General features: G+C 47.7%; 1 protein-coding gene across 5 annotated transcripts in view; it reads left to right on the top strand.

The window, feature by feature from the left end:
• Positions 1 to 1,584: 1,584 nt before the first annotated feature.
• EPAS1 (endothelial PAS domain protein 1) overlaps positions 1,585 to 20,191 on the top strand; it is an 85,411-nt gene continuing 66,804 nt past the window's right edge. For 3 of the 5 annotated variants that reach the window (XM_057741270.1, XM_057741267.1, XM_057741272.1), the window contains exon 1: positions 1,586 to 2,151. In XM_057741270.1, coding sequence (XP_057597253.1) covers positions 2,126 to 2,151 — 26 coding nt within the window. In that variant the 5' untranslated portion in view covers positions 1,586 to 2,125. Of the gene's footprint in view, positions 2,152 to 18,986; positions 19,049 to 20,191 lie in introns of those variants that run through there. The other 2 variants (XM_057741271.1, XM_057741268.1) reach the window with 2 other exon arrangements.

Raw genomic sequence — 20,191 nt, 5'->3', positions numbered from 1 at the left:
GTTCACATTGTTCATTGTCTAGAACTTTTTCATCTTGCAAAACAAACTCTATACCCATTAAACATGAATCCCTCACTCCACCCCCATCCCCTTCTAGTTTTGTTTTGTTTCCTATGAATCTGACTAGTTTAGAAACTTAAAGAATGGAATCACACAGTGTTTGTCTTTTTGTGACTGGCTTGTTTTCACTTAGCGTAACAGTCCTGAAGATTCATTACACAGATTTTTATATAAAATGTGGGGAAGATAAGGGAGGGAAAGGAATAGCAAGGCTTAGGGTCTCAGGGTGCCGCCCGTGCTTTCTCTTCTCTTCAGCTCACAACTGTGAAGCCCTTCTCAAATAAGCTTCAAAGATTAAGAGCCTCCCGGGTCCCTTCCAAAAATACTCCAGCTGGATCGCTGCCAGGTAGGTAGGGAATAGGGTGGGATTATTGGGAAAGCAGTTCAGCGCAGGACAGAGCAGAGGCTCTCCAGCAGGCGCGGATCCATGGCAGCGCTTAAAGAGCAGTTGGAAAACTCCCTGGGCTCTAATGGCCTGCCCCTGGATCTCTGATCTCCCCACACCCAACACCTGCAGTCCCTTACCAGGGCTTCAATCGAACCGTGGAAATACATTGGACAGCCCTGAAATTCTGCTATTTGAGGACAGGCTGTCAACTCTTATCCCAAGATCACATTGTAAAGCCAGACTGCCTGCTCCAATTCTGAACTGGCCAGGACCTGCGAGCTGGTGGCCAGGTATTGGGAACAGGGTGCGGCAAGCCAGACCGCTCGAAGGACCTCCTCTCCCGCATCCCCGCCACCTCTGCACAACCCCGCAAGCAACCCACGTGACAGTTGAAGGAGGAGAGCAGAGGTAGCACTAGCTCAATTTCACTGCACTGTTTCCCGCGGACCTGACAGGTGCAGGTGATTGGTCTCCCTGCCTCTCTTCGGACCGCAAAGCTAGCTGCGTTGTGCCAGGGAAAAAAAGAAAAAGAAAAAGGCGCATCGCCCAGGCCGAGACCGCTGCGGCTGGGGCTCTCGGAATTACCCTCACCGGGCCCAAGGGGACACTCAGCCTGGCGAGGGACGCGGGAGCACGGCCCCACCGAGCGGCTCTGCGAAGCGCGGGACCCTGGGCGCTCGCGATTGTGCCCAGGGCTCAAGGGCAGGGCAGAGGCGGGAGGACACCGGCGCAGAGCAGCGCTCCCGCGCCTGCAGCGCTCCCGGGGACCGACTCCTCGCTGCCGCCTAGCCCCACTGAAGGTGCGCCTCCCGGATGCGGAATCCCACCTAGCTCCCCGCCACCACGCCGACCTCATAAACAACTTCTGGAACCGCAGAGGGCGGAGGCCGAGCAGGCGGGCCACAGCCGAGCGGAGCGCGGGGGCAGGGGGGCGGGCCGGGGTCAGGGCAGAGGCTGCGGCCGCGCCTCCCCATTGGCCCGGACGCGTGGGCTGCCCGGGCGCGCGGCGCGGGCGGGGCGGGAGGGGGCGGGGCCTGCCGGCGCGCGCCCGCCCCCGCCCGCTGCGCCCGCGCCCCTCGCGTCCCCCCCACCCCCCCGCCGGCCGCCGGAGTTTTTAAAGTGGGCTGGCGGCCCCGCGAGCGCGACATTCGGGAGCGACCCGCCGCGCAGCTCCGGCGCCTGTCTCCTCCCGCCCCAGCTTTCCTGAGGCGGCCGTACAATCCTCGGCAGTGTCCTGAGACTGTATGGTCAGTTCAGCCTCCGCGTCCTCCCGGCCCCGGACTCTGCCAACTCCCGTCGCCTGAGCCACTTCTTCTTTTTTTGAGAGCCCAGGGAAGTGACTCCTGACTTGTTTCGAAGGAAAAAGGAACTTCGGCCCCCTTCTCGCAGGCCTTTTTTTGCGTTTGACAGCCTCCTCCCACTCCTTTCCCCGACCCCGCCTCCTCGTGCAGGTTCCTCCCCGTCACCTTTCTCCACCCCCAACCCCCGCACCTAGCCAGCCGCCCGCAAACTTGCACCTGACTGTGCGGGCGCTCGGAACCTGCGAGCCCTCGGAACCTTTACCACCTGCGCGGGCCTCCGAGCGTGGGCTAGGGCCTCAGCGAAGGTAGCGGCTGCAGCTCCCACCGACCGGCCCTGGAGCTCAGGTGCTCGGCGTCTCAGAGGGCCCCAGCGACGATGACAGCTGACAAGGAGAAGAAAAGGTAAGTAGGCGTCCGAAGCTGGTCCAGGGTGGTGGGTGGGGGTGGCGGGGCTTCGCGGCACCGGCGCGACCGCGAGCGGCTGGGAGAGGAGCGCCGAGAGGTCTTTGAGGCCGGGGGATCGACTTGCAAGGTTTGGCAGGCGAGGGCAGGTGCCCCCTCTGGGGACGCGCGGCTGCGGCTTCGAGGTTGAGAGTTCTGTGGCCTGAAGGAGTCGGGAATCTACGCAGGCAAGGAAGCCAGGAGGCCGAGGGAGATGGCTCTAGAGGTCGGAGGTGCTCCCGGGGTACCTCCCAAAAACTCATCCCCCAAACCCGCCCCCCACCAAACTCCCGCGGCCAGCATGTTGAAATGTTTCTTGGTTGACTTGGCTCAGGTCAACTTTAGACTTTCTCACGGCCCGCGTGAGGGGCAGCATCCACTCCTCTCTTTTCCTGGGGACCCTTGGGGTCCTTCCAAATGAGCTCTGCCGGCGCTGCTCCCCAAACTGGCAAGGGGCCGCAAGAGGAGCGCGGCGCTGGGATGGGCCCCGGCAGAGCGGCCAGGACGCAGCAAAGGGCCCCACTCCAGGGCTCCAGACCCCACGGAAGATGGGAGAACCCCCTTTCCTGATTCCGCATCTTGCCTCGGCGGGAGAGTGGATAGTGGGCCGGGCTGCCTCGCGAAGGCAGGTGTCTTGGTGTGTGGGGAGGAGATGGCGACATTGGGCACTGTCTGCAGGTCCCGGTGTCTCTCGCCCAAGAGGACAGAGAAGGGCAGCCACGACCTGCCCGTCTGCCCTCGCCAGCCTCTCGGCACTGGGTGAGAGGCAACCCGGGCCAATTCTCACTGCCCTCCTGCCCTCTCCCGGCGAGGGTGAGAGCGCACGGCGTGGCGCTCAGACGTGGGAACAGCCTTGCCTCCCGCAATCGTGCGCGGCTTGCCGCCCGGCCGCCCCTCTCCTCCCGATCTCCACTCGTGCTGCCGCAGCGGGCTGGAGCTTTCAGCCTGGTATTCGACGGCGGCTGGTGGTGCTGGGGTGTGGGGAACTGTAATCGAACGCGCGGCCGCCTGAAGGGCCTGAGCCGCAGGAGATCAGCAGCTGGGAGGCTGTGCTGTGGTTCGGAGATGGGGAACCCAGGCGCGATGGGCGGGGGTGACCGGCCTCGATCCGGGGAGCCCAAAGAGCTCAGTGCTTGGGTCGATTTACTCTTGTTCCGACTTCCACTACGGGACCAGAGCCAGAAACCGTGTATTCTCTGGTGGAAAGCGGCGGTTCCCACCTCGGGGCACCGATAAGGATTTGATAAACGGGAGCGAATCGCGCCGGTTCTGGCCAAGCGCCCGGGCCCTTCGCCCCCGGATCGCCGGGGGGAAGGGGTTGAGCCCGGCTCTGGGTTTGCGACCGCAGCTCGCCCTCCCGCGTCCCCGTGGCGCCCCCAGGCCTGAGATGGCTGAGGGAGCCTTGCCCTGGCCGCTCTGCGCCTGGAGACCGCAGCCTGTGCGCGCCTCCGGGGGCCTCGGAGCAGCCCTGGAGTCCTGTGTCTTTGAAGGGCAGCAAAGCAGGGAAGGGACTTGAAGACTCCAACGCATTTTGTAAAACCAGTAAAGCCTGCCAATAACAATGAATGAACAATCAGAAAAGAAAGTTATAGTTAACTCCTCTGCGCGCGCCCTGGGCTCCGGAGCCGGCGAGGGAACTTATTGTACATTTTACAACTGTGATGCCTATCGGTGAATGTGGCAATCGCGGAGCTGGGGCCTCATGGTAATCTTGACAGATGTGTGAAGTGTCAGCTTCTCCCGCGCGGCTTTGTGCGGGTCCTGTGGTATTATGGATGTTAATCGTCGCGAGAAACTTGGGAGCAGGGGCAGAATTATTTCGACATACCCGCCTGTAGTGCCCCTTTCATTAGAGATACGAGGGAGCCAGAATAGGAGCAGGAAAAAGTTGGGTAATCAGGCTCCGAATTATTCGCGAGAGCGGCAGGTTTAAGAACCATTGTGGGGATTGCCTGTGAGATGCTTAAGAGGCGAGAGCCGGTGGCCCCGCGTGTCTGCTTTCTGCGCCTTGCCTTGGTTTTCATGTCGTAGGCTGGCAGGGCAAACAGTGTGTCCCTCACCATCTGGAGTCCTAGGAGAGGCTGTCCAATTCCTGTTGGGCTAATTGTTTTGAGACGTGTTTACGCTTCTAGTCTGGCTCCGTTTGCTCGGGACAAGCTCCTTGCAGGACCAAGGTGTAGTTAGAATATGTGAACCAAACGCATTGAAAGTTGGTGTGTCATGTTAGTGGCGGTCCTTAGCCTTGCCAGAGTGCCTCACAAGTTCCGTGTGACGCCTGCTATGGGGGCTTTCAGATTAGGATTCTGTGTCTAACTTCTTAAGATGTGATTCTTCTGGTTCAGCAGAGCCATTTCTTTCTTTTATTTATCTATTTTTTATTATTTTGGCAGAGCCGTTTCTTACCCCAAACTCAAGATGCATGGAACATTTGCAATGTTCCTTCTAACGACAGCCTTTCAAGAAGTGGGCAGGATTATTTTGTTCCAGAACGTTCATGCGTCGATGGAGATGTTAATGTTTAATGATAAAGTTTGCTCTAAACGTTGGCTGGCTGGCTGGCCTCGATAGAGTGTTTCCAAGTGTGCTCTTTTAGTGGTGGTGGGCATTCCTAGTGATTTCAGAGATGGCCAGAAACTGAAGCTTGCTAAGGGTGCTGCACTCACTTTCTGCGCTCATCTATCAGGGGTGAAGTGAAAGTCTCATTAATTAAGGTTCCTGGTTCTGTGAAGAGCTAGAAAATGTCTGGACTACTCACTTCCTGATAAAACAATTCCTGAGTCCCTTCCTTGGAAGAGAAAATAGTCTGGAAGTTCTTAGGTACATGAGGATTGGAGAGTGGTTTGGGTAAATGTAAATTAGATTCTTGGATAATCAGGGATCAAAGTTCATTCCCAAAGCCAGAACCAGCTCAGAGCTCCTTTCCAGAAGGCTTCTGTTGCTTAGTGTGGGGTCTTCAGTGGAAGAAGGATCAGAGATATCAGATCAGAAGTTTTCTATCTCCATCTCCCCTGCCAGCTGGATGTAGTTGTTCCTCTGCCAAAATAAAATCAAAGCCCACCTTTTTTTTTTCTTTCAATTCTGAAGGCAAAAATATTGCTGGACAGTTTTTCTCAATTTAAATATATTTTCTATAAATATTCCTTCAGCATTTGATATGTTTCCAATTGCATTATCAGAATGCAGGTGTGACAGGGAATTGCTGTAACACGTTACAGGTTCAGGTAAGTAAAATTTAATTCACACAGCTTTCGTGAAGTTCGAAAGAATGCTGTGACTACAGGTTTTTTCAGCATCGCTGATGGGAAGCTTACAATTATTTTATGCAAGGGCTGTTCCCCAGTGGAGCAGATTGCTGACAGGTAGTTCTCTGCCTCGCAAAGCAGAGACATTCAAGCAGCTACTATTGATACACTGATTCCTGTACTGCATAAGTTGGCATTTTCACTAGGAGTGAAAACCATGAGACCAAAACTGTTTAATTCACTTTGAATGTAAATCAGTCAGTCTGCGTCTATCACTGTGTGTGTGTGTGTATTGGGTGATCCTCAACTTTCTAGGAATCTATTCTGTAAAAGTTTACAAATAGAAGGAACCAATTAGGTAATTCTTAGTGCTCCAGGATTTTAGCCCAATACATTTGAAAATACTTGCTGTTATTATCTCAAGATTTAGGCTTTTCCACTTCTCAGGAAATCTCCAGTAGTATTGGCTTTTTTTTTTTTTTTCCTCAGTGCTGTCCCATACCAACATGAGTTTTCATTTTAGCCTAATGAATCTTCCCTTTTGCTTTTGGTACTGACCACCATTGATACTTCATAGCACATAGGGCTTTTGCCAGTATCATAAAGTTAGCAATATTTGCTCGCAGGGTTCCCAATACCCTTTAACCCCCACCCTCCCCAGTACCAATGTCTAGTTTCATGTTGAAAACCAGCTCTGCTATTCACAACATGATATAAACCAATAAGACAACAAATGTGTATTGAACACCTACTTCCTTTCTGGATAAAATGCTAAAAAGACATTAAGAAATAAGGAAATGTGGTCCTGGTCTTCAAGTTGCTTAGTTTGTTTCGGGGGAGGGGAAGGACACATAAGGAAGCTTAACTAAAAATATAGTAGCTGGCAGCTTACCTGTCACTTTTCTGTTGAGATCAAATCTTTTGAAGCTAAAAATAAGTTCTTAATAGCATTTCAGGTAGTAACTACACATTTAAGCAAGACAATTATTGAAAAGTACTGTGGGTTTGGGAGTGGGAAAATGGGTTCCTAGTTTTCCCCAGAATCACACAGGGTAGGCCCTGATCACCAGCATAAAGACTGGCTCTGAGGGAGGTCAAACAGGGGGAGTCAGTGTTGAGGGTCATGAGACTAATGAAAAGTTGGGGATTCAGGAGTAGCCCTGTGGTGTTCTGACACTATAGACAAGAGGGCCCCCAGCGTTGAATGTTTGCTGTTCTTTGCACACTTGCTTTGGTGAAGGGCATGGAGGGAGGCATCTAGTAGGAGTCTAGGAATAATAGGGATACAGATTCTGTTCCCACTAAGGCTAATTATGGACACAGCTATGATTCTAGGAAGACCAAGAAGGGAGAGGGAGCTTCTTAATCTGGGCTTTGTGAATGGACTTCAGAGGGTAGTCTATGAGCCTCTGAAACTGGCTGCTGGTATTAGGGATATAAGCATTTTTTTTTCTCCATGGGAAGTTGATTCAGCTCTAATAGCCTTTCAAAAGTCCTGTGATCTGGAGAAGACAAGCCCTTGCTCTTGGGTGTCTGATTTGGTGACTGCCTTATCTTTCAGGATCTTACGGTTTAGTTCTCGGAGAGGTCTTACATTTCACTGCCACGTGCCTCTCCCTGTCTTGGAGATGGGGAAGGAGGTAGGTGTGTGCATGTCGTAAAGATTCTGTAGTGCAGCTTAACCTTACCTGTCCCCACCTGTGTCCACCCACATGTCTACCCTCAGTAATGGGAAGAAGGGGAGCCAAGTGCCCTGCACAGGGGTAGTTGTGGTGTAGTTCATTTTTTTTTTTTTTTTTTAGTAATTAAAAAAAAATTTTATTGGAGTACAGTTGCTTTACAGTGTTGTGTTTCTGCTGTACAGCAAAGTGAATCAGCTATATATATATATACACACACATATGTATGTGTGTGTGTGTATATATATATATATCCCCTCTTTTTTTGGATTTCCTTCCCATTTAGGTCACCACAGAGCATTGAGTAGAGTTCCCTGTGCTGTACAGTAGGTTCTCATTAGTTGTCTATTTTGTACATAGTATCAATAGTGTATATATGTCAATCCTAATCTCCCAGTTCATCCCACCCTTTCCTCCCCCCACTCCCCGTATCCATATGTCCCTTCTCTATGTCTGTCTCTACTTCTGCTTTGCAAATAAGTCCATCTGTATCATTTTCCTAGATTCCACATATAAGTGCTATTATACGATATTTGTTATTCCCTTTATGACTTACTTCTCTCTGTATGACAGTCTCTGGGTCCATCCACGTCTCTGCAAATTGCACAATTTTGTTCCATTTTATGACTAATATTCCATTGTATATATGTATGGTGTGGTTCATTTTGTTACTGCTTCTTAAACTGGCCATGAAATTTTATCCTCACATTTTTCCATCATCCTCAAACAGTTATTGGAGGTCTTTTTAGGTACTAGGAATATGTGTATCCTTAACAGAAATTATATCTGCAATAGAACAAAACAAAAAAACTAAAACACTTAGTCTTATTTGTGTAGGCAGCATCCTGAGGACTTTCCATGGCTGAACTCTTTTAATCCTCATAACCACCTGTGAGATAAGCCCTGTTATTATCCCCATTTCACTGATGGGAAAGCTGGAGTATAGAAAGGTGAAATGCCAAAGGTCAGATGGGTAGTATGGGTGGGGCTGGGATTTGAATGGGGCAAAATGCCTCCAGAGCATGTACTCTTAACCAGTTATCCACACTGCCTTACCTTACCTAAGATATCTATAAAGCATCTAGTACCATGCCTGACCCTTGGTAAGTACCCAATAAATGATAACTGCTTTTGCGGTTGTATTTATAATTATTATAATTACTTTTCTCTTTTGTGACTCATCACTTGTATTGAACCTCACACGCAGACAAGGATTGAAGATCTGAAGGGTAGACTTGGAAGCCCTGGAAACTCTTATTTTTCACGGGTTTTCCTTCATTCTGGCAAGAGATGGTTCTCTACTGCCCCCAAGAAGTTCAAAGCTTTCCACCTCCCGCTCTTAACAGGTGGCAAGGCTTCAGTAACCTTCAGACTCCATCGTGCAGAAGAGCCTGTTCGAAGCTCTTCCTCCGTGGCTTCTGAAGAGCCATCTCCAAATCATGATGCACAAGACTGTCTCTGACTCTTTTGATCTTTTGAAATTTTGAGCACAGGAAGGAGAGAATGCATGGGGGAATAAAGAATAGCTATAATCCGTTGCAATAATAGTATGTTGTATATATTTATAGAGCCCTTTCTCTGATGAGCCATTACACCATTGGCCTCTGCACTGTGCACCTTGAAGGGCTTGTTCAGTTTTCCCAGTGCTGTGAAGCACAAGTGCATGCACATATCATAAGGGAGAGAGAAGTAAGCCGTATTAGCAGCTGCACATCACTGGATGTGTGCTGGCCATGCATGGTGTGCCATTCGTAGCATCTGCGATTTTCAGGTAGAGGTTGGTGCAGCTTGTCACCAGTGGTCTGGTCCCACTACTGAAAGCCACAGAACTGATTTGCAAGTATGAGATCAAGAAGAGTGACAGGATCCCGTGAGCTCTCTAGAGCCAAGAGGACAGGTGTGGAATGGAACAGAATGTTATCTACTTCTAAGTGGCCTTGTTTTTTCTAAACTCTCAAGAATACCAGTTTGCTTGACCGCCTTAGACTGTTCCCAGGGGCCACCTGTACATCAGCAAAACTTATAATATGGCACGACCCTTGGAACCTTTACATGTTCCCAGGAGGCACATTTTTGCCCCTTCACTTGGAAAAATTCTTTAGTTTTAAAGTTACAAGTAACTTCTATGCAAGATAATGACTCTGGGGAGCAGTTCCTTTTTTCTCATGTAGAAAGATATTTCAGAAAAAGGTGGTTTGTCAGCAAGGAAAATGGCCCCATTAAATTATGTATATATTGATTTGCCACATCCCTGTCTGGCATTTTCCGAATTTTACAAAGCCGAGGAAGTGGATTGTTAGAAGTCTCTTCTTATGTTCCTCTAGTGACTTTCTGCATCCCCTCGCCATGGTACCCTCCAATAAAAAAATCAAACCTGAGAGGTTAGTGCTAGGAATCATAGCAGATGAGTGATTTTATTGGATGAGGCTGTATAATAAAACACATGAGTGGGAAGTTGTTGTATAACAAAGGGAGTCCAACTCGATGATGGAAGATGCCTTAGAGGACTGGGGCAGGGAGGGTGGGGGGGACTCGAGGGGAGGGGCGTCAAGGAAGGGAGGGAATACGGGGATATGTGTATAAAAACAGTTGATTGAACCTGGTGTACCCCCAAAAAAATAAAAAAATAAAATAAAATAAAATAAAACAAACAAACAAAAAAAACACATGAGTGGGAAAATGACTCCATTTTCTGCACTCACGATGGTGATGCTGGAGGTTAACCCCCACTGCAGTGTTAGCTGCCCACAAATGCTGGGGGTACAGCTGATGTGATAGTCTTTAGAAGTTCATCAATTCTGTAACAGCTTTAGTTAACTCTTTTGGTCTCATTTTCAGTCTGAGTCTCCCTGTTCTTGACCTATGACTGTGAGGAGTCAGTGGTTCACTATAAATGAGGGGACACATGGTCTCAATCTGTGTTCAGAAGCATTTTATAAATCTTTTAAAAATACATCAGTTAAAGTATATGTTTGTTTTTTTTGGTAATAATTACTGTGCTGGGTATCTAGTCATACAATCCTCTCTCTCTGTCTCTCTCTGTCTCTTGATGTTGTATTTGTATTAACAAATTGTGTATTTTACCCTTAATACAATTTTTTCATATTGTTACCACTTTGAATAAGATCTGTCCTGCCTGCCTCTGGGAAGGGGGAGGAAGGGTAACACATTATCCTAATTTTATGTTTGAGAAATTGAGCTGTGAAAAGAAGCAAATCATGCCTCCTGCAGTGAAGCTAGAACTGGACCTAGGTGTCCCCTTGGGCTCCTGTTATAAGGTAATGAAGGAGCATGAACACAAAGTGGGTAACTCGAACTTCAGTGCTAACTACTCTCTTTACTAATGAGTAATTATAGCAAATATTTACAGGCCTCCTTCCTACCTTTACGACTTCCTGTTGCTGAAGCACTTTGGAGTATTGAGAAAGATTGTCCTGGAAAATATGCAATACGCAGATGCAAGAAAGAATGGCTTTAAGTGTGCACACAAAATCAGCTGCTTGTCTCTGTTTATGAATTCCATGTGGAAACAACAGAAAATTGTGCTTGTGAGGAGCTGTTTGAGGGCCCGTTCTTTAGAACTTCAAAACAAAATTTAAAAAAATCAATTCTGGATGGTCAAGTATATGGGGAAACGGGAAACATGATGTTTCTACAGACTGTTCTAGAAATAATAGGACTGTGCAAGTAAAGTAAAGCACAGGTCATTTGATAACCACTCTTTTATGAACATATGACCTCTACATTATTTTTCTGAATGAAAATAATCATGTTTAATTGAGTGTGTAAAAAATGCCATGTGGAGAATTCAGGGAGCTAGAAGAATATCTTTCACTTCTAAGGATTCCATTCTAAACCCCAATAAGGCTCCTTCCCTCTATATTTGGTTTAAGAAGCACTCCAGTGAAATTGCTTTCTTCAGTGTCTGTAAACCACTGTACCCTTGTGTTTCTCTCCTGTGTTTCCAAGAGTTCTCAGATGCTATTTTCGAATGGCAGCCTTCACTCCAGCACTGGCTGAGGTTGATGAAGCTAATTTTGGTGCCCAGGGTAGCAAGAGAGAAAAGTCATCTCCAGAGCGCAAAGGGCTTTCTGATGCCTGGGTTCGGAGCTGTGTGGTGTTACTGCACACACTACGTTTCACCTTTAGAACCTTCATTTGTGTGCTTGCACAACAAATGTTTATCCAGATATTAAGATAAGAAAAGTATGAAGGTCACATTTCGCTGGTGACCAGGGAGCTTCTATAAATGTAACCATATTGCCATGCTGCAGGAGTCTGTCTTTTCTTCTATACCAGGGATTTAGGGGAATTACTGGTGGGTGGGGCATGGGAGCCAGCCCCTTCACAGTTTTTTGGCTTCCTTGCCTTTGCTCTGCATGTCCTAGCACAGCTGACATGCGCCTCCCATTTGGTGAGGCTCTTTGGGATGGTCAAGAAGTCAGGGGGAAACCCTGGTCCACTTTCTGGCGCTTTCTGGTATTCTCTGAAAATTAGCGCCCCCTGCTATCTGACTGGCTGGGAAGCAGCCTGGCTGCTAAAATAGATTTCCTAGCCTCTCAGAGCAGGTTTGCACGGTGCTGATACTGCCCCTATTTTAGGCAGGGTTGTCATGTGCGTGGAGCACAGAGAGTCTTCAGGGTGAGGAAGGGGCTTCTTTTGTGGATTTGAGTGTTTCTCTGAAACATCTCCAAGGATTAGCTAGACACACGCAAAGCCTGAGTGAGGACGTGGATCCTTGGTCCAGTTCTCCTGCCAAGGGCAGCCTACACAGCAGTGAGAGTTCATCTCATTGACAGTAAGGGACCCCACTGCAGCCCCCTCACCCAATCTGCTTCCTGAACCCCAGATATGCTGGTCTCCTTGCTCTGCCCCAAAGGCTTTTTCACCCCACGTCACAGGTCTTCTTCCCACCTCTGCTCCTTCAGCCCAGTCCCTGCATCTAGGATGCTCTCCTGACTTGTCTTTCTACTCAAGTATCTCCCACTTTCCTAGTGTGAGCTTGAGTCCCCCAAGTCCTACAGAATCTTCTGGGATAGTTCCCACAGTGGCATCTCCCCCTTCACTTATTTCTAGCTCTTGGTGACTTTCACCAGAGAGCCCGCCTGATTATATTTCCCTGTTGTTTAATGACATTTCATGTGTTCTTGTCTTTCCAACAACATTGCATGTTGTTCAAGGGCAAGGATGTCTAATTTTCTAATGTGTCTTGTAAACACCTTGCATAGTTTGAGTCCCTAAATCACGCTTAATTTTAAAAAAATCATACAATTGCTTTGTCAATGTCTCTTGGATCATTTGGAAAGCCTACCTCTTGGGCTCTGCTTTTCTTGTTCACGTAGATTTGAGCCCTTTATTTATTTGCCTTAAAAAAAAAAAGAAAGGAAAAAGGAAAAAACCCCACAAGACAAGTCTGGTTGATACATGATTTTATATCGAATGGAAACATTACGCTAGTACTGTGAAGTCAATGCTTCACTTCAAGAATGTCCAATACACCAAGGCAAGTACCAGCCAAACAACAAAGTACTTACTTACTCCAGGTTAAAGTTTAAAAAATCCAGGTGGGAAAGTGTGTGTAGGGGAGTACGCACTCTCAGTTTAGAAATCGTCTTCCCTACGGAGACTTCCTGATTCTCAGCACATTGGTTACCTCTGCATTTATACAGTCTTCAGTCTGGATCTTATTACTCGTATGATGCTTTTACACTTTGCTTTTCTGTGTGTGGGGGGCGGGGAGTGTATCTGTCCCTGATCACTACGTAGGTGGTAAGCCCTTCAGGAGCAGAAACCCAGTTCTTTTTCTGTTCTTTCTTTTCCTAGCACTCAGACCAGAGGGCCCACATTTGGTGCCCAGTAATTGTTTGTAGACTCAGTAATTCGATCTATGTCATGAACTTTGGGCTTAGTGCAGAGGGTTAGAGATTTAGGCAGAAACCTTTGCTCAGATCGACTTACCCATCCTCCCTGGTCACCCACCATTGCATGTAGTGAAGTTTGTGGGGATATTGTCATCATCACTGTGTACAAACATTCTAGGTTACCTACTAAATTACGGTGCCACGCCACGTAGTGAGGCATTAGATGGACGCTGCACTCAGGGGGCTTAGAGTCTAGTTTGTGAGTCAGTGAATTCCTAAAATGATTTGTTTAAAACAATGCAGGATGATTTATGTTAATGGTTGTCCTAGCCCCATCTTTATGATGTTGCTGTCTTGTTAGGAAGTCAGAACTAACTCAGATAAAACATTGAGCAAACTGGGGGAGATTGATAGTAGTTGAGTGAGTGTGAATAGATATTGTGTGTTGTGAATAGTTAGAAAAGGATCTGGTCAGCATAGATTAGAGGGAGGTTTCATGGAGAAGCATTAAGAGCTAGGTCTTGAAGAGTAGGTAGAATTTGGATAGGCAGGGGTGTTTGGGGCATTCCGGGGGGTGGGGGTGGGGGGTGAACAGCTGGAGTAAAATGAGGAGGTAGGAATAATGAGGGTGTGCAGGCCAGTGCTGGTGACCCAGCTCCTTCCAGAGCTGAATCTGGAGCTGTGTTAAAGGATGGGAGATGGGGACCAGGCCCAGGCTGGTGTTGGGAAGTTGAGGCTATCATGATTCCTCTCTGAGTCATGATGTGATAGAATCTTAGGGCTGCCTTGGGGCCACGGGAGCAGTGCCTGCTTCTCTTGGGAGTTATTTAGACTGGGAGCTGCTCAGGGCACATCTGTTACCGTCTAACTGGCTCTAGTGTAAGCACCAAAGGGTGGTTGGAGGGTGCCATGGTTGTGCTTTGTAAGAATGACCTCAAAACCTAAGAATGTCCCTCTGTATCTCTTCGGATATCAGTCATCCACAAATGTGCCCAAACTGCGCTAGAATATATTCTTTTTGGACTGTACTATGCCTCAGGGTAATAAACGCCTCCCAGTGTCCAGAGTAGGAGGCTGGAAGGGGACAGCTAACTGTGTTCTAAAATAGCTTCCATCGGGCTCTGTGGAGGGGTGCAGTGATTGATGGTCTTTCCATGTTCTCATTTTGATGGTGAAGCCTCTGTCCCCTTAATAATTTGATAGGGGCTTTCGTTTTATCCCTATTGTGCTTTGTCATTGCACACTCTAGGTTTTTGAATTTGATCATTGTAGAAAGATAGGGTAGGCCTTTCAGTGCTCAACTATTGATAGGGGGAGAGACAGCCATGCTTTTTGTCAGTCTCTACCTATCACTAGGAATTGCATACCCTGTGTGAAGTGGCAACTGAGCTGTTCCTTGGCCTTCTCCTTTCCTGTTGTGTGGCTACACCATTCCCTAAAGCTGAGCTCTGGTGTTCTTGGATAGATGTATCCAGAGAAAAAAGGAGCCGTCTTTCTGGAGTCACCTGGTAGAGTGGCTGGGGCTCCTCCCTCCCCTAGCAGGTATAACCTTTCTCCTGGAGGTATTTAGAAGCACTTGAGGTCATGGCTGGACACTTGTGAGCAAGGCCTTGGCCAGAGATCCCAAATCTCTGGAGAAATCCCCACACCAGGGACCAGCAAAGGCCAAGCACATCACTTTAGTGCACCCTGTCCAGTGGTACTTCAAGGGAAGCTGCTACTCCTGAAAGCTCTTGGCTTGGAATTTAATCTCATAGTGACAACTGTATGTCCTGTCTTTTCTTCCTTTTCCAACCCCTTGGTAATCCATAAATGGTTTTCGAACTGGGAAATTGCTCCCCATCCCAGGGAGGATTGCTTTATTCAGTAGTGTGCTCACATTTAACACCTACTCTGTGCAGGCTGTTGAAATTGGGCCTGAGCCCAGAAAGGGCCCTCTGGAGCCAGATGGGCAGAGCCTTCCTCCTCTGGGACTGCAGGTGGCAGAGAGCCTCAGAGTCCAGTGCAGCCAGCCCAGACATAGTGTCTGTCTGGGGCCTTGAGCAGTCCCTGGGAAGCAACCTCAGGGACGTCCAGAAAAACCCGCACAGGCCAGGAAGTGGTATTTACCCTAATATAGCTAGAGCTGGAATTTGAGTCTAGCATCTACCTGCCCACAGCTCCAGATAGGCCTCCGGAAGGGAAAGGAGGGTGATCTAACCCAGCTAATCTGTGACGACACCATTAGGGTAGAAAACCTATAAAATTACCATGTCTATTCCACTGTGGGGTTTTTTTGTTTGTTTTTCTTTTCTCTTCCTTTCCAAAGTAAAAGTACCTTTGAAAACAACAATTTTGCCTCTGCTGAACTCCTAGCAAACTGTTTTCTACACTTGGGTCAGTTAGGTGATGGGAGCTGGGCACGCTTGGTGGTGGTGTGGTCACAGCAGCTGCAGGCCAGCATTGGGCCTTGAGAAATCCTGGCGACCAGAGCACCCAGACAGAAAGGAGTCTGAGATGACTGTGAACGTCGATTCTTTCTTCCCCGAGCCATTCATTTGAGCACGTTTGAACCACTGTCCACGCTCAGATGGACACATGCCTTGTGATGCTGGGCCACCTGCAGTTCCTTGTGTGGATGCAGATATTGCAAGGGTGACGACGTAACTTAATTCTCCTGGAGTTAGATCTTCTGGGCCAAGGCAGAGCACATGTTTATTTTGGAAAGGGACAAACTTTCACCCACTTGCATTCCTTTGCCTCCAAAATTAGTGTCAGGGGATGACCACAGGCGTTCCATACTTCTTACCCTTTGTCTTGCCAAACAAGACTGTAAATGCCCCCAGGGCCACTTTTTACTTCTTTTGTGTCCCTGGCACAGCTAGATTTCTCAGGAAGTTCAGAGGAGCTCTCAAAATTCTCTAGGATTCTGAGAGACTGTTCTAGGTCTTTTTCTGACTCGTGTGACCTAGAAAGGTAATTTAACCTCTCCATATTTCCCATTCCTAAATGGCGGATAGATACACTAACTGCTTTCTATGAGTACTATTATTATAAATTTGAAGTGAGCTAGAGTTTCAGTAAAACCATGCATTTTAAAAGCATATTACACTTTGAAAATCATTTTTGCAACCATTATTCAGTAAAAAGAACTTTGAAAAGTATAAAGTACAGACCATTAAGGCAGCATTATTAATAAGCACAGTAATTTAATCATTTGGCCCATCATCACCTGTTGGAGCGATTTGACTGCAATTGGGAGGGAGTCTTAGCAGACTCTGAAAGGAGACTCTTACTGTCAAGCCTTTAACCGCCCCACCCCCAACTGCCCCCAGGATTATTGGCTCTTGCCAGTCGTGATTTTCAGGTTTGAGTTGTCTCTCTCCCATCTCCTGAGATGTGAGGAAATCTGATAACACCAAGAGACCAAGGAAATTCCCAGCACTCCTTTAGATCTCTAGACCTAAAGAGCTGTATCTGCACCACCTCTGCTCGGATCCCACTTGTTCTGTGTTTCACAAACAAAACCTAATTGTGGGCCCCCGAAGGAACTAAGTGCTGGGCCCAAGGTGTTTAAAGGTCAGGCAGCTTGCTGGGAGTTGTAGAAATGAGGGGCACACGGAGGCCTCAGTTGCCCAGGCTTCCTGGTCTTACTGGTAGTGGGAAGAAGCTTTGGGTGTGAAGAGCCAGGCTCTGCCACATAGTGACTGTGAAACTTGGCAGGTTGCACTCTGGCCTCAGATCTGTCACCTGCAGTCTCCCTGACACCTCTTGTGCCTGAGCTGGCCCTTCCCTCAGCCCCATCTCCAGGCTGGACAGCTGCCGGGGTCCTTAGGGCAGTGTTTGGGGCAGTGCTGGGCACCTGTGAGGTGCTCCTTAAGTATTTAAGTGAAATAATTACTCCAGGGTTGCTGGGTCTTTGTCCTCAACCTGGCATTATCATTTCTTGCATGTGTTCAGTGCTTAATTTTTCCCCAAATCTCATGATGTAGATTAAAGTAGTTGTCATTCTCATCATATAGATGAAACAATTGAGGCACAAAAATGTGATCACAAAGCCAGAGAGTAGAAGAGCCTATGTTAGTAGAGCCCTGGCCCCAGCCACTCTCCACTGGCTGGTGCTGTCTCTCTGGGCACCTTATTTTCCAGTCATGGTGATGTTATTGTTTGTCTTATTTGGCAATGTTTACACCAGAGGAGTAGGGGCCATTGTGTGTTGGTGGTGACTGGAAATACACAACAGAGTCCCAGGAGAATGCCACTGTCGGTCCTCACCACAATTAGCAATTGTCGGTCCAGGGGCAGTGACTGGGTGGGAGTTGTTTCTCTACATGGCTGGTTCTGTGTGTTAAAATACCACTGCCTGCTCCTGACAGAGGTAAAGGAGAGTATGGAGGGTGGGGGGTGGTTGGGAGGACCTGCATCCCATTTTTTCCCAGTCCTGTCCATCCTACCACTTACATCTAGGCCTTTTCTGCTTGGGAAATGTCCTGTTATACGTCTAGTGGAATTCCTATGGCCTGGTGGAAAGGAAAGAGGAGTGCTAACCAGCTGGGTGACCTCTGAGCCTCAGTTTCTCCATCTTTAAAATGGGCTAATAGGTGGGAACCAGTTCCATTGTAAAATGAAGTCTAAGTGGAATCTGGTCCCAACTCCTGTTTCCAGGTGCTTCCTTAGGGAAGGAAGATGGGAGGTTAAAGGTGACCAGTGGAGATTTGAAGAAAGCCTCTCCAATTCCCCTGTAATTTCCCCCTCTCCAAGAAGAAATTCTGTTAAGGTGGAGAGGGGCAGAGACTTGCGAATCATTACTGGGCATGGCATGTGCCAGAGAGCAAGGGCTGGACTCACTTCATTGACAGCAGTGGGACCCCCTTAAGGAGAAAGTGGGTTGAGGTGGGACAGAATGTGTGCTGCCGGCAGTTTCTACAAAAGGGAACAGTTGTGTTACCAGGCAGGGCCATGTCTCGTCTCCTAATGCCAGGGAAGGAGGCAGGCTTCTGGGGTGAGTGAGAGCACCCTTAACCAAGAGACCTGGCTCCCCACTCTGACAGTGTCATGCTGCAGTTGTCATGTACTCCCTCTGAGCCTCAGTTTCTGCATGTCAGATGGCTGCTGTAATCCCTGCCAACTGGATTGGGGCTTGGAAAATATAAACTACTGCAAAAGAAGGGTTATTACTTCTGTGATTCACATATACGTGTGTGTGTGTGTGTGCACACACGTATAAATAAACATATCCGGGGTACTCAGAGTTGATACTGATGTGAATGACGGACACAAGCTAGCTGGTAGTACGGAGTCCTTCAGTCTGAGGCAGCTAGAGAAAGGACTGAGTTAGAAAGCTTAGAAATCGCTGAATGGAGTCTTATTGTATCTGGGGGGAGGAGGAGAGCGATGTGGGACAGAGGTGAGTCATAGTGCATGAGTGCTGGGGAGTCACCTTGAACTTGGGCCAAAAAAGTAGAAATGTTGGGACTTTGGTTTATCTGCCTTACATCAGGTACATCAAGTTCTGGATGGCCACCCACTGGCCAGAGACCTGAGGTGGACGGCTCTCCCTTGCCGCCCTGGGAAGGCTTTCTGCTGGCTTCGGCCCCGCTGAGCAAAGTCCGCTTGTTCACTGGAGTTCACACAGACTCCTTGCCAGGCCTGCCCAGAATCCTGTCTCCTCTGACTTCCTGTGCTCTTGCATAATATTTCCTTGCTTCTTGAATGGCTGCCCCCAGTGCGGGGGCAGCTCCCTGACGCTGCTGGACGGAGAGCAGGATGTGGAGGGAGGACAGGGACATGCAAACGTCACCCAGGGGTGCCTGGGCCCCGAGGGAGGAGGGCAGTGCTCCCCAAATTGCTGGGAGGGAGATTTTAGCATAAGGGTAGTTAGGGAGACTATGCAAGAGTGTGTGTAAGACGCTGTAAGTTGTTTCTCCTGTAAAATTATTTTTAAAGTAATTGTTTTCTTCTGATTACAGAAAGTATACATGTTCCCTATAAAAAGTCATAGTACAGGAAGGCATCAAGATAAAAATTAAAATCACGAAAATTCCACCATTCAAAGATAACCACTGTCAACACTGATGAACATACTTTCTTCTATATGGTAAATATGAACATGTAATTGCAGAATATAATCATACTATTTACTGTTGCGGCAAATGCATTTTCCATACAGCAACATATCAGTATTCTCTCTTGCTATCACAGTACATAGATTTAATACAGCTGTGTTTAGTTCCACTTACAGGTGTGGCATAACGCCAGTCCAATTCATCAACATTGTCCTGGTTCAGAAAACAAGCTCTAACCAGCCCAGAGATGTTTGCAAACTAAGAAAGCAGCATCTCTTGTATACGTCTGACCAATGTGTTAGCTCTGGTGTCCCAGAAATAACTACAAATTAAAAGTTTCTGTATCCATGTAGGCCTTTCTCTGGGCTTAGAGTAACTCACATGATTACATAGAAGAGACTGCAGCAATGAGGGCTGTCACAGCTAGGCAGGGTGTCACTTTGGGTAAGACCATCTCCCAGTGTGGCCCACATGTGTGCTCTGAGCCAGGAGCCACTAGCTAGAAAAACGAGTTTTTCTTCGGTGTCATTCCTGTGCCCAAGATTTCAAATAAGCATCATTTAAAATTTTAATTGGTTATCTCCCTTCTGAAATTTTGTGACACAATCCAGATCTTTTAAGAGGCACCCTTCCTTCTTTACACAGTAGTGTATTCATGAATTGAAAACTTTAATGCATATACAGTATCATTCAGTTTTGTGACAGAAGATAACCAAAAACATTTTTAGCTGAAGTAGATGCTATTAATACAATGTTTCCATCCCATACCTGAAAGCTGTGTATGTTTAAGAGCTGTGACCCGCTTTTTCTCTTCCATTGCTCATCCTGGTTGGAAGTGTGGCACTTATTTACAGCAAATTTCAACATAACGATGACTTCTGTTCATTTGGGAATCTTTTGTCCATACAGCATTTGCGTGTTTCCTATGAATCATTTTTAAACTGGATTTAATATTTCTTTGATTTAATTAGGAATTTTTAGTATGAGGCTGGGCTCATTGCCTGTAGTTGGAAATTGCTTGTTAGGTTTAGTTTTGAGTCAAGACAAATTGTTTCCTAGAGTGCTCTGTTTCAGACCTTTCTTCTCAATCAAAAAACTTGATACTGCTGGTCAATTTAAACACATTTACTTAAAACTTTGCAGGCATTGTTTAAAACAAAAATTTGCAACAAAAT

This window comes from Hippopotamus amphibius, chromosome 7 (genome assembly GCF_030028045.1).
Source record: "Hippopotamus amphibius kiboko isolate mHipAmp2 chromosome 7, mHipAmp2.hap2, whole genome shotgun sequence".
Classification (NCBI taxonomy): Eukaryota; Metazoa; Chordata; class Mammalia; order Artiodactyla; family Hippopotamidae; genus Hippopotamus; species Hippopotamus amphibius.
This window is presented reverse-complemented; position numbering and strand designations above follow the sequence as displayed.